The following is a 15,806-nucleotide window of genomic DNA, read 5'->3' as shown; positions in this document are numbered from 1 at the left end:
AACAATTTAGTAACAACAGTGCGAGTAAATAAAGTACATCTTTAACCAATATTTTCGTATGACTTTTATTATTATGGTACATAAAATATAATATTGAATGTTGTAGTTTATTTAGAAAGAAAACCAACCGGAAATACTACATTTCTTTGCGTTTACTTTGACAACACGGCTCGTTTTATGGCAACGTAGCTAAACAGCAGGTAGTCACGAATGTGTCAGGACTCCTCCTAGTAGAGCGATATGCATTAAAAATAACAAAGTTTTTGTGTTACATGTCATTTACTCATAAAGGACCGCCGGAGCTTAGCATAAAGGCCGGCAATAATCTATAAGTCGAGGAAGCTAACAAGCTAGCAGTGGTAATAGCACTTTGGATTTACTGTTGTTAAATAACTCCGCAGCTGGATGAGCTTGCTAGGATGAATGGGAAAGCTAAGAAGCTAACGATGGTCATTGTGTTATAGGTTGGATTTGTGCTGTCTTTTTGGAGATAAACTTTTATAAATAATAAATTAGGAGTTATGAGAATAAACAGATATGTAATTTCGAGCACGGGGTCTCGTGGTTATTTACAGCTGGATATCCTCGGTGTGGGATTAGCTTATTTTCTCCTTGGAAAGACGACATTCGCTCCTTTCAGCTACCTCAAAATACACGGGAGTCGGTGATGCTGTCGGTCGCTGGACAAATGCACCGGGTGTCCGAACTAGGACAGAGCGGCCAGACTCCGTTATAAACAATGAAAAACTGCGAGTATCAACAAATAGACCCGCAAGCACTTCCGACGCCCACCCCGACCCCTCAGCCTCATCATGGGAATGACACGGAGAAGAAGAAGGAGCCGAGAAGACCCAGGAGAAAGTGGGAAGTTTTCCCCGGAAAGAATCGCTTCTACTGCGATGGACGGATCATAGTGGCCCGACAGAGTGGGGTCCTTCCCCTTACCCTGGGTCTCATCCTCGTCACAAGTGGTTTATTTTTTATATTTGAGTGAGTTCGTCTTATATTATATGGTTCTGTAATACTGATTGCGAGTTCCGTTCAAAAGTTGTCCACAGATGATACAAAGCTGCTTTTTAATCGATATTTTAATGAACTGAGCCCTGTCTGGCGCATCAAATCTGTTTTATTTATTTATATTGTTTGTCTGTTTGTTTGTTTTTTCCAAAAGCAAGAGACTCGCTAACATACAGTTGGACTTAGCAGGATGATATTTAATGATGCAGATTGCTCAAAAAAACAAAGCAAAACAAAAAAAAAATACTGACCAAAGCGCATTTTTGACCCTGCACTGTATCGATATTTGTTTTAACCTGTGTGTTGCAATTATGTTTATTTTTAATGTTTTTTTTCTTAATATTTGAAGCTAAGTGCACATTTTTAAGAAGTAGTGCTTAATAATAGAAACAGGATTCTTTCTGCCACAGTAGAGTGAAAATGTGTTCAGTCTTCTGGGAGTTTTATGGCAATTAAAAGAGTTGAATGTTAATTAAAATTAGATCCATCAGTGAGTTAAAGAAAAGAAGAAGGTAGGCTCAGTTATATGTGACAGAACATTGTCTGCATCTTTTCCCAGTGTGCCTTGGTAATTACCCCTGCCTGTGTTTGTTTCTCAGTTGTCCATTCCTGGTCAAACACCTGACCAGCTGCATACCTGTTATTGGAGGAGTCCTCTTTGTGTTTGTGCTCATCACCCTGCTCCAGACCAGCTTCACCGACCCCGGCATCCTGCCCAGAGCAACACCAGATGAGGCTGCAGACATTGAGAAACAGATTGGTAATGTCTAACAGCTGCACTAGTAACTATGAGGTTGTCTGCAAGGCCTTTGAATTTGACGTCCCGAATTGTTTCCTACAGACTGACATTCTGTTGGAAACACTGCTGGATAATAGGAGGAGTGGGGCTATATGCACTTGAGTGTACTGTGCGCTAAACATCAGTCTCTGGGGCTGAAAAGGCTTAAATGCCCAATATCTGCAGTTCCTCAAATAGCCACTGGAGGCAAACTCCAAAAACAAGCCAACCCAATGGTGGCACTGAGAGGTCAAATGGACTGCAACTCAAGAAAAAGCCTGCATATAGAAAAATGCAGTAAAAGCACTCAAAATAAAACACAAGTGTTTCTGAGAAGGTGATAACGTGACAGACTAGCTGTGGCTGTAACGAAAACCAAAACATGCGATTTATACACATGAATCGTGATTAGATAGCAAGATACATTTAAAATTGCCTCTATAGTTCCCCCCCTCATAATAACTCCATGGTGGATGGTTTTTTGTATACAGTGCTTAACAAATGTATTAGACCAGCTGTCATAAAAACAGAAAACACAAATATTTTAGAAATTTGTCAAAAACTTGTTAAAAAAAGTAAAAACATAATATTATTTATTATCCATATTTTTATATCCAAATCAGAGAAGAAGTCAGAAGTGAATCAAACATTAGATTCAACCATTAAAACAATTTTTTTTTCTGTTCAGGAATTCAACTAAATAGCTAATTTGGCATCTCAATAAAAAAGAATAAAGGTGGATTAACATTGCAGAAATACAAAAAGGGATTTTGGTAAGCAGCTGTGAGGCATCTGTAGCATAAACCTTACACTGGGTGGTGTAAGGCTTTCTAATTATCAGCATACTGGTGGTAGGGACATGACCCTCTTGATTGATATGTCTTCTGATACAGAGAACTGTAGTCGATACATCTCGCCTTCACTACCTTTTGGTGTGTTTTCTGGTTGTTTCATATGATTGTTTGATAAATAATGTGCCTTCTTGTAAAGTACAGCCCGTCTAAGAAGTTTGTGCTTCGGATTTGGTGAGTAATATTTTAGTCTGTGCTGTGCTAGCAGATATAAGTGTGTTTGTTGTACGCGTGCAGTTTATGTAAGTAGCCTGCTAATCAAGCATGCTAGCATTAGTTGGTAACCTAGCACCCTGTTATACAGATTTTGTCAAACAAGAATGATAAGAATTGTTCTTAATAAATCAGCCATGTTGGTAATGATGGTGCTCACTGAGACACATATGGAAAAGGAAAAATTAGTCACCAAATATACTTGGTTGGCCTAAAATCTGTGTGCAGGAAATGCTGTCCAGTGTTGTCACATTTTTTCTCTTTTGGGATATTTCTGCACTGTGTTTTGGCTCTAAAGTTTCGTATAGGACGGGGAATCTTACCCATAAACCAGTACTGCTTAAACACAGGTTATTTTATTCCAAGTTATTGAAGAGTCAGTGGCCTTGACTTTGTTTTGATTAAAACACCATTCATAGTTTCAAGAGAATGAAAGCGCTGTTCTGGTGTGGCTAATTATTTATTCTGGAATCACACATGCGCGTACATTTTAATGGCTCAGTCACAATTTAAAATTCTTCAGGTCATTTTAATGATGCGGAAGTCATCAAGACATAAAAGAACACAAGTGGAATTTGCTGTGTAATAAACGTCATGTTGGCACGTTGAAAAGTGTCTGCTGCCTTCTAATTTTGGTCTGAAGTTTTCACTAGATTTTATACAGATTATTTTCCCCAATCTTTCACACCTCAGACCTGTTCAAAGCTCATCAGTTATGTTCACTGTCAGTTTTATGCCATGCCAATATTATTTTTACTTTCCATATGACTTGCATCGTTATAATGACCTGCATGTCTAAAGCTGGCTTTCTGTGCACTTTGGAAACTCCTACTCATGACCAGAGTTTAGGCAGTGGTGATGTAAGATCCACATGTTATCCAACTGAACTGTACTACAGCTATTTTTGAAATGAAGATTCTGGCGTGACTGTTGAACATTTATTTGGGCCCCAATGTTTCAGGAAAGATTCTGGAAAGCTCTCTTGTGTAGCTTCTTAGTTTGAATTAGCGCACGGTTTAGTATGGTATGGAATGGATGACACCGACTATTGTAAAAATAAAAATAAATAAAAAAAACCCCATAAGGAACCATCTGTAAGTTGCGCAAAAAGAATAGTGGGTATTTCTTTTCTTTTCTTTTTTCTATTATTTTTCTCATGTTGGTCAACCTCTCAGGCACAGTGTCCAAGTTACTGGGAGAGAGTTTTTGCAGGTTAGTCATTTTGTGAAAGCTGACACATCATTTTCCATCTGCTGTTACGAGCTGCACACCTGACACCAGATGTCTTTCTGCTCAGGCTATTATTGGGCTATAATCCACCCCTCGCCCTGAGTAAGAGTGGATAAAGGCGCAAGTTGTTACAACCCAGTGAAGTGGTCAGACCTGATTTTACAAGGATGTGAAGTGTGACAGAAAATGATTATAGGTTGAAATTGTGTACATTAAAACAGGATTCATATGTACATTATGCTTCACTGATTGACAGTGGGAGTACCTGACATCTGGGCTGTCTTTGCTAGTGGGATAGTCAAAGCAGTAACAGCCAGCCATTAACAAGGCAAGCTAATTGAGCTTTAATGATCACTTAGCATGAGTCACACTAACTGCCTGTTGCTAATGTTCTCCATTTTGATGCTGAATTACACAAACTTCCTTTATATTTTAATAACACGATGTGATGGATGGATTTGATTAGCTGCCATGGTGCTGGCATTGGAGAACTTTCTCAACTTTTAAGTGCAAGCACTGAAAGCAAAACAAAGGTCCAGATTCACAGTTTAGTTGTGCACTGCATTTAAAGTCAATGAGAGGTGTGGGGATTGAAGTTTGAAATGCAAATGTGTAAATCCCTGTTTTGTGTGCATGGAGACTCTCCAGGCACTCCAGGTTCTTCAAACTGCCCATAGACACAAGCAGTGTTCAGGTTCATTTGTGTTTCAAAATTGGCTGTAGGTTTGAATATGAGTATGAATGTTTGGCTCCATGTTCTAGCCCTGCGACACACTGGCCACCTGTCCAGGGTGCACTCCCCCCTTCCCCTGTGGGTTCAAGTCTGTAGCAGTGATTGAGGGAAAACTTTCTGAAATGATCTTTTAGAGCAATCTTCAAAAGGTTTTTAATGAGAAGCTCAAAGTACTGACCAGAGATGCGTGCAGCCCTAATGATGTGCACGCATTGCTGATAATGTGATGGTATCCATTCACACTTTTATCGTGCTTTAAAGTGGTTTGTGAATGTGACACTTGTAAGTTTGCTGCCATGACTTTGATGGAAGTGGAAACTTGATGCTTACTGCAGCAATAACTGCACACCTACCTTAGATTTAAAGCACAACACTGTGTCCCTATTTTCACTGTTCTTCTCTGTAGACAACACTGGAAACACCAGCTATCGACCTCCGCCTCGCACCAAGGAAGTGCTAATCAATCAGCAGGTGGTGAAGCTCAAGTACTGCTTCACCTGCAAGATGTTCCGCCCTCCGCGCACCTCCCACTGCAGCCTGTGTGACAACTGTGTGGGTGAGCTGTGAACACACAGCGACACTGACATTTACAACCCATAAATAATAAAAAGAGGCTTCACAGAGCTGCAGAGAGCACACTTTTATATAGCTCAGTGCTCTAGAGTTTTTTTTAACATTCCTAAAATGTGAGTTGATCACTGTCTTTCAGAGAGATTCGACCATCACTGCCCCTGGGTTGGGAACTGTGTAGGGAAACGTAACTACCGGTTTTTCTACACCTTCATCGTGTCGCTCTCCTTCCTGACGGCGTTCATCTTCGGCTGTGTGACCACACACCTAGCACTGAGTATGTGGTTTTGCTCTGATCTGCAGGTGTTTCATGCTTGGGAAGTAGTCGGCTTCAAATAGCACCTGCTTGTTTGTTTTGTTTCATTCGGACTGCCAGGCGTGGTTCACAACAGCAGAGCAGTTTAATGTCTGACAAAAGCCATATACGTGGATCAGCTCGGTCATTTCCCACACAAATTAAATTTTATCATCCTGAAATCCTGCTCACTTTCCTCTTTTTCAGGAGCTCAGGGCGGGAAGGGCCTAGTGTTTGCGCTTCAGGAGAGTCCGGGGAGATATCCTGTACCGAATAAGATTTTTTTACTCAAAAAACACAGTCAGTGACAGAAGTCGGATGAAAATCAGTCAGCTTGCATATGTATATATAACATATACATAGACACCATTGCCATCTGTGATCATTTTTCTTATTTGTACTGTTTTTAACCATGTTTTTCTTCACTTTATATTAGGAAACAAAAATTACTGTAATCCGTAGGGAAGTGCAGACTGAGGCTTTCTGGGCTGATATCAGGTTCTAAATAACAATTTGGCAAATATCCAGTGCTCGAATGGGGATATGTTTTAGTTGATTAACTGTTGTTATGTCTTATATATTTCTTGGATCGTGCCAGTGAAACAAATTTGGCACAATTTTCAAGTCTTTTGTTTTTTCTTATGTAGCCAGTGTTTTGATAACTTTGCTTTCCTTGACTCAGTCTTTCACTGCAGTGGAGCTGGTGATATGTTTCTTTTCAGTTTGGTCCATTTTGGGCCTCTCAGGCTTCCATACATACCTGGTTGCTTCCAATCTTACCACTAACGAAGACGTGAGTACCCAAAGCTGCTTTTATGACTCAGTTTGTTAGACGACATCATGTTATTTTGTTCATTTTGTGATGCTTGTTAAATCAAAGAAAATATACTCTGTATGTAATTTGTAAATATATTTAATATTAATTTTCTGTTAGTGTGGAAGTATATTTAACATTAGAATACTTTTAATTAACAATAACAATAGTAACAACAACACAAATATTAATACTAATATTTTGTTAGTAGTAAGGGAAATCTTGCAGATACTTTTGTATTCACAAAGTGAACAAACTCTACTTCCAAAATAATGTTTGGGGAAAAACATGTCATATGTTTTATATCAGAATCAGATCAGAATCAGAAAGACTTTATTTATCCCCAAGGGGCAATTATATGTGATTTGTTTTTATTTTTTATATTTATATTTTTTTAGATTAAAGGCTCCTGGTCAGGGAAGAGTGGAGAAGATGTTACAAACCCATACAGTCATAAAAACATCTTTATCAACTGTTGCTCGGTGCTTTGTGCGCCCATGCCGCCAAGGTTGGTCCTCTTTATGAATTACTCCTTCCATCATTAAATCTTTAATATCGAGTCCAAGTAACAAAGAGAGATGCTTGTGAGGATCCTTGTATATTAGTTTTAGCTATTTTATTACTAATGGGCTGTTTAAGATGGTGCATATTTCATTTGCAAGCATGCATACTTTATGAAAGAAGCAATCACTGATAATTTTTAATAAGTTTGTATGAGTTGATAAAGAGAGCGCAGTACTAATAAACCTGTAGCAATAGCAATCAGCTGGATTGTGGCTATTTTTGAATTACAGAGCTTCAGTTCATTGTTTAATTGCAATTTAGTTTTATGTGTGTAAGTAGCAGCAGTTTAGTTGTCTCAACCACTTACTATTACAAGATAAAGAGTCTCAGATGGAAAACCAGACAGCCAAGAGAGTAAGTAGTTGGAGATGGCGGGGAGGAAGAATTCCTAATTCTTAATCTGTGATGTGCGTTCTGCATTCATGACAAAGATGACAAGATATTGGTATTAATGGAGGAACATCCTCGCCTCATAACCTGAACATTCGTATCTTTCTGTGCCATTTCAGCTTGATTGACAGACGGGGTTTCCTGCCGGCAGATGAGTCTGCCCAGACTGGCAGTGCTGACATCGAGCTGCCCACCCTGGCCGCTAAAAGCGAGATAAATGTGGTAGGAGCTGCTTTTGCATTGCAGAAATCCCCCTCTCCCGTGCCTGCACCCTGTGACTGCCACCAAAACTCTTTCTGTGCCTGAGAGAAACCTCGTTGCCTGCTGTAGCCCCAACCCAGCATCTGTTTGCTGCCTGTTGTTGACTGTCATGTAAAGGTTTGGTGTATTAACACTCTAGTCAGAGGTTTATCGCACAGTATTATGCCTCTTATTGGAAGTTAAAGGGATAGTTGAACGTTATGGCGCATTTGTTTGGTTTGGTTGGTGGAGTTTAAAAAAATGTTTTTTCTATTATTCTATTTCCTATTCTAGTAAAGAGCTGCAATGTTTTTAGCTCAGTTTTACTTATTAATTTATTATGATTATGAAAAACAGATAGGGTACTAGTTAGGAGTACTTACTTGCCACTCAACACCTGTTTTGGTTTTAAACCGAAAGCTGAAGGACCTAGAAGAACATCAAATGAAGAGAATGTATTTGGGGGCTTTTGAAGCAGTACAATCAAAGTTTGAAGACTGCTTAAACTGGGTTACTTTATACATTTTTAATATTTTATGACATTATTACATATCAACATTATTTTGAAACTGAGTTGTCCTATCTTTAAGAACTCCTTATTAACTAAATATAAAAAAAATTAGAGAAGTCTGTTTATGGTCTGTGTGTTTGAAAGATGAGAGCAGTAGTGGTAGACAAGTATTTTGGATTTTTAAATTGCTAACTGTCATTATTGGTGTTCCTATACTGGTTAGACTCTACAAAGGACAAACTATTCTATTTGTTATATTCTACTAATTCTAATGGTTGCCAAACCATGTTTTTATTGATATATACTGAGGTGTCAAAACTCATCATTAAGGGTAGAGGGGGATGTCATCAAATGCAAGAGTTAAAGGAAGAGTCGGGGGAGGGATATAATATTTTTATAAATGATCGAGGGGGCACAACCACACATGGACAACCATTCACACCTATGGGAAATTTAGAGTTTCCAGTTAACCTATCCCTACTAAGTGCATGTCTTTGGACTGCGGGAGGAAGCCGGAGTACACGGAGAACACCCACGGAAACACAGGGAGAACATGCAAACTCCACACAGAAAGACCCTGGGCCCGACCTTCTTGCTGTGAGGCAACAGTGCTAACCACTGTGCCACCGTGCTGCTCATACATGATTTATGACTTTTCCTCAGTGTTTACTTCTATGCAGTATCGTGTGCCAGCTCCGGGTGTTTAGAGAGCAGGAGATGTAAGAAGTGTTTCCAGCTCCTCCTCACAGAGCATCTCTCTTTCTGTTCTCTCTGACAGCAAGGGATATAAAAAGATACTTGAAGTGTTTTTAAGCCAGTTTTGTTTACAAGACTTGCCCAGAGTTCAGATAGAGTTGCAATCTGAGCCTCAATATATTCACATATCACGTAGTACAGTGAGAGTCAGTTGAAGCTGGAGTCTTGTGTCTTTGAGTGTGTACAAGCTAGCCTTTTGAAGTCAGTTGAAAAGCTGGTGACGCTGTAAAGAAAGCTATTTCTGTAACAGCGGTTTGTAAATTTGAGTGTGTGCTGTTTGTTTTCTCCTGTCATGTCTGTCTGCATATAAAAGGTTAAAATGCCAAAAGATTTGTGACGAGGGAAGCTCCTCATGTCCTTCATCTCTTGCTTCCCGTCATGCCTTTGTTTCATTTTTACGTGTTTTTTTTTTTTTTTACGACGTTTCAGTTTTTAGTATCTGTAATGTATAACATAAAATTTTTGTCCATGCAGTTCATCATGTGTTGTCATTTTTCATTTTGTTTCCATCCATCATCACCGTTTTCCTATCACAGTACAAGGAGACATACTTTTCTATATTTTTCCTACGAGACAAACCCAGAATCAGTCCCTCCCTGTGTGTCTGCTCACCCAGTGCTGACTCACTGTTCTCTGTGTGGTGTGTCTCTGTGCCTGTGTCCCTCCACCAACACTAGGAGGAGAAGTGTCTGGACTTTGCTCTGTCCTGCACTGGCTGATTAGCCGCTGTTAGAGCAAAGAAAAGCGAGCCTTGAGCTTGGTAAGCCTGTATAGAGAAAGGGAGAGTGAGTGCAGACAGCCTGTGGCCGCCGTTGTCTTTGCATGCCCCTTTGCTGGGCTGCTTTACTCCCGCATGGCTTTAACCATTGCCAATGTTAAATGCATTGAAGTGTATAATTGATCCCAGTAAAGGGTGCATAGTTACGGATCAAACAACTCTCTTGTGCTAACCACCAGACTGTTTAAAGACTGACAAAAACAACTGTAGGAAGATGTTCATTCAGAGGTCAGTGAAACATAATGACAGCCATTAAACCAGCTTCTTAAGGAATGAACTGCAGGGCTTTAACAGTGCTTAGAGACTTCCCATGTGTGTATAATTTTTAGGTTTAGGGGTGGAAACAGTGTTGAAATATACCCATATGGTGACAGCACATTTTCTCGACCCTGAATTATACGTAGCGTATAAACTTTGAATACAAACTAGCATATGGAGGAAAAAAAAAAGGTTTAGCATTTAAATGAAAAATTTTCCAGAGCTTATGCTGTTAAAATTCATTCATTTGTCAGACTAATTTACATTCAAGGCTAAAGAAGCGAATTCGGGTGAATAGTTGCATTTAAAAAGTGCCCAAAGCAACATTTTATACTAAGAAATGATCAGTTCATGTAAAACGGGTTGCTCATAGTATCAAATATTATCACCAAACTGAACTTCCAGTCAGTTCTGTGCAGTTTAACAGCTCCTTTCAGCTCACTCTTTTGGTTTTACTGGTCTTAGTTTGGCTGAGCTAACTGCTACTTTCTATTTTCATTGTGTGTTAAATTGCTTTAGTAATAAAAGGTACTTTTTAAAAGTACATTTGCATGCTTATAAAGATCCCAGCCAATCTCTGTTTAATTCGGTGTTTTTTATTTGGCGTCAGTTTAAAGCAAAGCATCTCAAGGCAGGTATGTTTATAAGGTAAAGGCTGTGTAACGTTACAGAGTGGGATAAAAACATCTGCCAACAAGCAGAAAGAAGTCAGGTTCAGGGTCTGCTGCTGTACTTGTAAACATTTACTGTTTTGAGCTACTGAACCTTTAATCTCAGTTCAGATTGACTTGGATGTGTCAGCTTGAAAATGTAAACTGTTAAATTGCAAAGAACCCACCACACAAATGCACGCTTGATAATGGATGCATTAACAGAGCCAATGCATCCAATCACTTCCTTTTAGCCAGCTTGTCCCAGTGGTCACTCATTGTATTACAGACAAGGGTTTTTCACATAAACCACAATTATAAAAGTTTATAAAGCATTTACTGAAGACCACTGACTGTAAACAATGCTAGGTTTTATCGTTTTGGTCGGGACGTCTTCGTCTGAAGATGGTTTAAAAAGCATAGAAGATGTTTGTTAAACTTCAACATCTCCCAGAAGAATCTTACAGTTTGTGATCTCAGTGTAAAGCCTGACCTGAGTCTGATCCTTTGGGCAAGCGTGCAGGGATAGTGATATGGAGTTCTCTTTAATGGATCCAGCATGACGCGTAAGAAGCATCCACACTGGAAGAACTAGCAGTGATGATACCGTAAAAGATGGACTTATCTTCCTGATCTGAGAAGTGAAGCCTTTAAGAGGACGTGAAAAACTACACGTAAAAAGGCTAATTTACATCACGGAGCCCTGCTCTCAAAAACTGTCTGCGAGTCTAGTCACGTTTGTTAAATTCTTTACAGCTAACGGCCGGATTTTCCCATTTCAGTGCAGGAAGCCAAATAATGAAAAGCCAATTACTGCGAAAGAGACAGACAGTGAAAGTGGACAGTATATCCTCGGTTTCTTAACGTAAAACTCATTGTTGCAGCCAGGGACAGCACAAAAGTGATCCCCTTAAACCACAGCTATCAAACTCCAGTCCTCAAGGGCTGGTGTCCTGAAACCTTTCTGTGTACCTGCTGCAACACACCTGAATAACATTAGGTCATTAGCAAGACTGTAGAACTTGACTGCACGATGAGGTGGCAATTCAGCCTTTTGATTCATGTTACAGCAGCATCTTTCAAACACATACACTTATTTAAAATTGCTTGAGTAGGGTTAGGGGTTGCCACCTCAGCATGCACTCAAGTTCTATAGAGTCTTGCTAATGACCTAATGTTATTCAGTTGTGTTGCAGCAGGGACATATTTAAAAGTTTCGGGACACCGGCCCTCAAGGACTGGAGCTTGACACACCTGCCTTAAACTCATTTTTAGTTTTGGTGTTATTTTTCTCTGAGTTATCGATTCTATGGGCTCAGTCACTCATTTTGGGAACTTGTAAATTTTGGTCATAATAAGGGTCAAAAAGCAGGATTATCCAGAGTGCGCTCATTGGCTAAGGACATGTGCTGTTTGAACGTGTTCTCCTCAAGGCTTCATAAAAGAATCTCACAAAACAGTCAGTGATGTCATAGTCACTATGTTCATCTTTTATGATATTTATGACAATAATGTGGGAACCAGAGGTAACAGAATATCAATGACATTCAGCAACTTTAACAGCGACAGGCAAAATAACTGCTGATGACATAAAGTGGGCAGGTTCTGAGTTAGACTTCTCACATTCTACTTGAATGGTGGAAACGACTACCAGCGAGAGTGAAGGATACGGTTGACTGACATATGATGGAATGCTTTTAATGTTCACTAGTGACCAGTCGTCAGTGATGAAGCCACAGGCACCAAGCAAACTGCTTCTTGTGTGGACGCCCTGTTAAAGTCTGAATATTCTGGCAGCTGCTACTTAAACTTCATCAATCCTTTTTTAGAACCAGCTCTTGCAAACTATCACGCTTTGTTTTAGTGCCATTCTAAAAGTTTGGTGTAATAAATAAACAGGCTTCTTGGGCTAAATCAAATATGAAATGTGACTGGCCAGGTTCAATGTGCATGCCTATGCATGTCTGTGGCATGAAATATTTTGGATATCCTGCTTGAGATCACGTGTGGATCCTGCTTGCACTCCTAGTTGGCCTTTGACTCATGTTATATTTGCTGAAGTAATTTCAGAGACTGATGTGTTCCCTGTTAATATCACTAGCTTATTTTGTCACTTGTTTTATTACTTTTTTTACTTCCTCTTTCTTGCACTGCCCTTGCAGTGCACACAGGGAACTAAAGGTCTGCTAGAATCGGCTGCGCTTTCTCCGCTCCTGTCCACCTCGTGTCCTCAGGGGAAACCTCAGAATGCTCATTCCTGCCCAGAAACCAGCCCAGCGTTGAACTCTGACCCCACATCGGAGTTCTCTAAAGGCTGCAGGGGTAACCATACGTCCAGCTCCCATGGCGATACTTCTCGTCCACGTCACACCAAAGCTCGCTCAAAGAAATGCAGACGAGAGGCTCTGCATATTCCCAACCCTGCATTTGATGTCCCAGTTTCCCCTACCTCTCCGGACGCTGCCCCTGACTCCAAAGCCAGGAGCCACAAAGGAGGCAGCCTCACCCCGTTGCACTGACTGTCTTGAATGATGTTTTTCACAAGTCAAACACTGTTTGAGGCTTGCATGCTGTAACACAGTCAGATCCAAGTTATATGATTTTTTTTGTTTGGTTATTCCTGTTGGTTCTCTGAAACTCCAGGAGCGTTGAAGATGTTTGGTCACTGAGTAAGACAATCACAGTGGAAATAGGACAGATTTGATGAAGAGGATTCTAGATGCAACATAGCGCTGGTGTAGAGAAAAGTTCTAAGAAGGTTTGTGAGCCGTAGATTCTTGTGTAAAAAAACAAATTTACCAGCATGTCAGATTTCACCAAATTTGTGAAACAGCGGCTTTAATGTATCAGGTGGATGGAAGCTCTGAATTGTGTATATCTATAAAGAGAGGATCCTTGAAGGGAAAATCCACCCAAAAATGTTCACATCTCAAGCTGTACAGGCAGTGATTAATGGAACAAGTCGCAGGACTCGTTGACTAAAGCACTGTCCTCAAAACACTTTCATGTGGAATCACCCGTTTAGCTCACTGGGTTAAGCAGGCAACCCATTTGCCTCAAGACATGTCTTCCCCCTGGTTTTCTCCCAGGCTTCCTGTCTTCTCTTTGCTCTCCTATTGCAATATAATCCATATAATCTGGTACAGAATTTATATGGAGTAAATATTTAGTCACCACAGCCACCACAGGTGGGTAAGGTTTGGCCACCCCTTCTGCCCAGTAAGTGTGAAACGGCAATGTCTGCAAATAAGCCTTTACTGTGCAGTGGTTGAAATATCTAATTTATTCATTTGGATTGTTGTAGGGCTTTAGGGGTATGCCTGCTCTGTTCCACCACCTGTCATTGTCTGTTCTGCTAATTTAAATCTCTGAACTGGATCTCTGGGCTGTGTTTGAGGAGGTGATTCTTTTTGGAACATTTTTAATTAATTATTAATACTCTTAATAAGCTTTTGTTTCAGTTTTACTATAGGGAAGTTATTCTTCTGTTACTTGACACTTTTAAAAACTTTTTTTTTTTAAAGTTTTACATAAAAATGCTTGTTATGCATGAGTCCTCATGGCATACCTTTCTATGGCAGTCATGCCTAAATGATTAGGAATGATTTGGTACATCTGGTAAGCAATCATTTGGTACTACAACAATCTGTAAAATGGGGAAACAAGAACTAGAAATAGGTTCTGAGCTCAACCTGCCCACCTCTTTAAAAACTATCTGGCTCTGTGGCTGCTTCCACTGGGTTTCAGTCTAACAGAACCTGAGGGTACCAAATGCAGAGATGGGGATATAACTGAACTATGCACTTGTTTTTTCCCCCCACATCTATAATAATGCAGGCAAAGATTTGGTCCACTGACCTTAGTGACATTGAATATTGGATTAATCATTCAAATCTATATGTAAAACACCTAATTTTTCACTGAAGGTGATGACTTTGTGTTCTAAAATAAGCAAAATGTGAATGTTGTTGTGTGGATTTTTCCGATGACCTTGCACAAACAGCACAGTGGATAAGATGTAAATCAGTTTAGTGGTGTGTACTGTTGTTCAGATCTTCGTGCTGTAAAAAGGAATTGAGTGCAACTGCATGGTCATGACTAAAAGGTGTATTTTATGATGTTTCTTTAAATGCATTCAAACATTGCACCATCTCAACACACCTTTTTGTAGGAAACCAGTGTTGTGTTTCAAAACTGAAACAGCATTACTGATTCCCGCTTGTATTCTTGTCACCATCACACAATGATTTAAAGCTCCTTTTCACATGTCCACCTCCTGCTCACACACCTTGTGTCAGTAATAGCAATACCTTCTGTCTTCTCCTTTCCCTAAAATTGTTTTTCTTTGTGCACTTTGACAAATCTGAGACTTGTGTGAATGGAGGATGTACTGGTTTGTTCTCAGGTGAAAGCTTTAGGTTAGGTATTCAATATGCAAGTTCAATGTGACATGTGTTCACACACATTGTGACCCGATGGCAATAGCTGCACAAGAGTGCAAAGACCCCAACTATCATGTACACACTGTCCGTCTATAGTTCACCTAAAGAGTGTCTGTGCAGCATCTGCTGTGTCAAAAGTCACCCCAACACCCTCAGTGACATCACTAAGTGAATGCGAGTGATGCATTTATTAGGAGAAACATACTGTACTGTATTTGTACCAACTGTAAGGTAAATTAAGCCAATGCTCCTGTCAAAATAAAGGAAAGAAAAATACAACTCACTGAACAATCTGTGTATTTTTTAAGCTGACCACAAGGTGGCACTGGTGGTCCGTGAGCGTGAACTGGAGTCAGTAAATCAGTCAGTGAGCCACTGTTTGGACAATTTGGTGTTTTGTTTCCTCTTAGATGTTTAATAAAACGGAAAATAATCAAAAGATTTTTCTTTTTTCCTCTTTGCAATGGAAAAAAAAGATCACAGTACCACATCTGTGCAATTAGTAAAAAAATAAATATACTGTAGAGAATTTGGTGTAGAAAACATTAAGTCTGATTTTCAGGTTCATGTGGAGCCATGTGCTACATAAAAGTTTATTCAATACAAAGTATGAAACTTTTTTGTATTGAATGAGTAAGTTCTGTTTTTCAGAATCGTGAAACAAGCATCAGAAGCAAACAAGCTTCTTTTATTTAAGTCACAATTCTACAGAAGGA

The 15,806-nt window shown here is 39.7% G+C and overlaps 1 protein-coding gene across 1 annotated transcript; it reads left to right on the top strand.

Moving 5' to 3' along the window:
• Nucleotides 1–156: 156 nt before the first annotated feature.
• On the top strand, nucleotides 157–15,510 carry zdhhc18b (zDHHC palmitoyltransferase 18b). Its single transcript, XM_086279828.1, has 9 exons — nucleotides 157–990; nucleotides 1,617–1,777; nucleotides 5,229–5,378; nucleotides 5,532–5,669; nucleotides 5,895–5,946; nucleotides 6,378–6,480; nucleotides 6,900–7,009; nucleotides 7,575–7,677; nucleotides 12,811–15,510. Exons 1-9 carry the CDS (start codon nucleotides 740–742, stop codon nucleotides 13,165–13,167), a joined length of 1,425 nt encoding a protein of 474 aa, XP_086135954.1. The 5' UTR covers nucleotides 157–739; the 3' UTR covers nucleotides 13,168–15,510.
• The last annotated feature ends 296 nt before the right edge of the window (nucleotides 15,511–15,806 follow it).

This window comes from Aulonocara sp. 'chitande type north' Nkhata Bay, linkage group LG22, assembly GCF_057382095.1.
Source record: "Aulonocara sp. 'chitande type north' Nkhata Bay isolate Kocher_YH1m ecotype deep benthic linkage group LG22, A_spYH_male_GT1.1, whole genome shotgun sequence".
Taxonomy (NCBI): domain Eukaryota; kingdom Metazoa; phylum Chordata; class Actinopteri; order Cichliformes; family Cichlidae; genus Aulonocara; species Aulonocara sp. 'chitande type north' Nkhata Bay.
Note: the sequence above shows the minus strand (reverse complement) of the source record. Positions and strands in the feature narration are given on the sequence as shown.

What these genes read in the sequence shown, in the direction of transcription:
- zdhhc18b (XM_086279828.1), top strand. Translation starts at nt 740, where the DNA reads ATGAAAAACTGCGAGTATCAACAAATAGACCCGCAAGCACTTCCGACG. An exon ending in GGTTTATTTTTTATATTTGA is followed by an intron (nt 991 to 1,616) that starts GTGAGTTCGTCT and finishes TTTGTTTCTCAG; the next exon opens with TTGTCCATTCCTGGTCAAAC. An exon ending in AGACATTGAGAAACAGATTG is followed by an intron (nt 1,778 to 5,228) that starts GTAATGTCTAAC and finishes TCTTCTCTGTAG; the next exon opens with ACAACACTGGAAACACCAGC.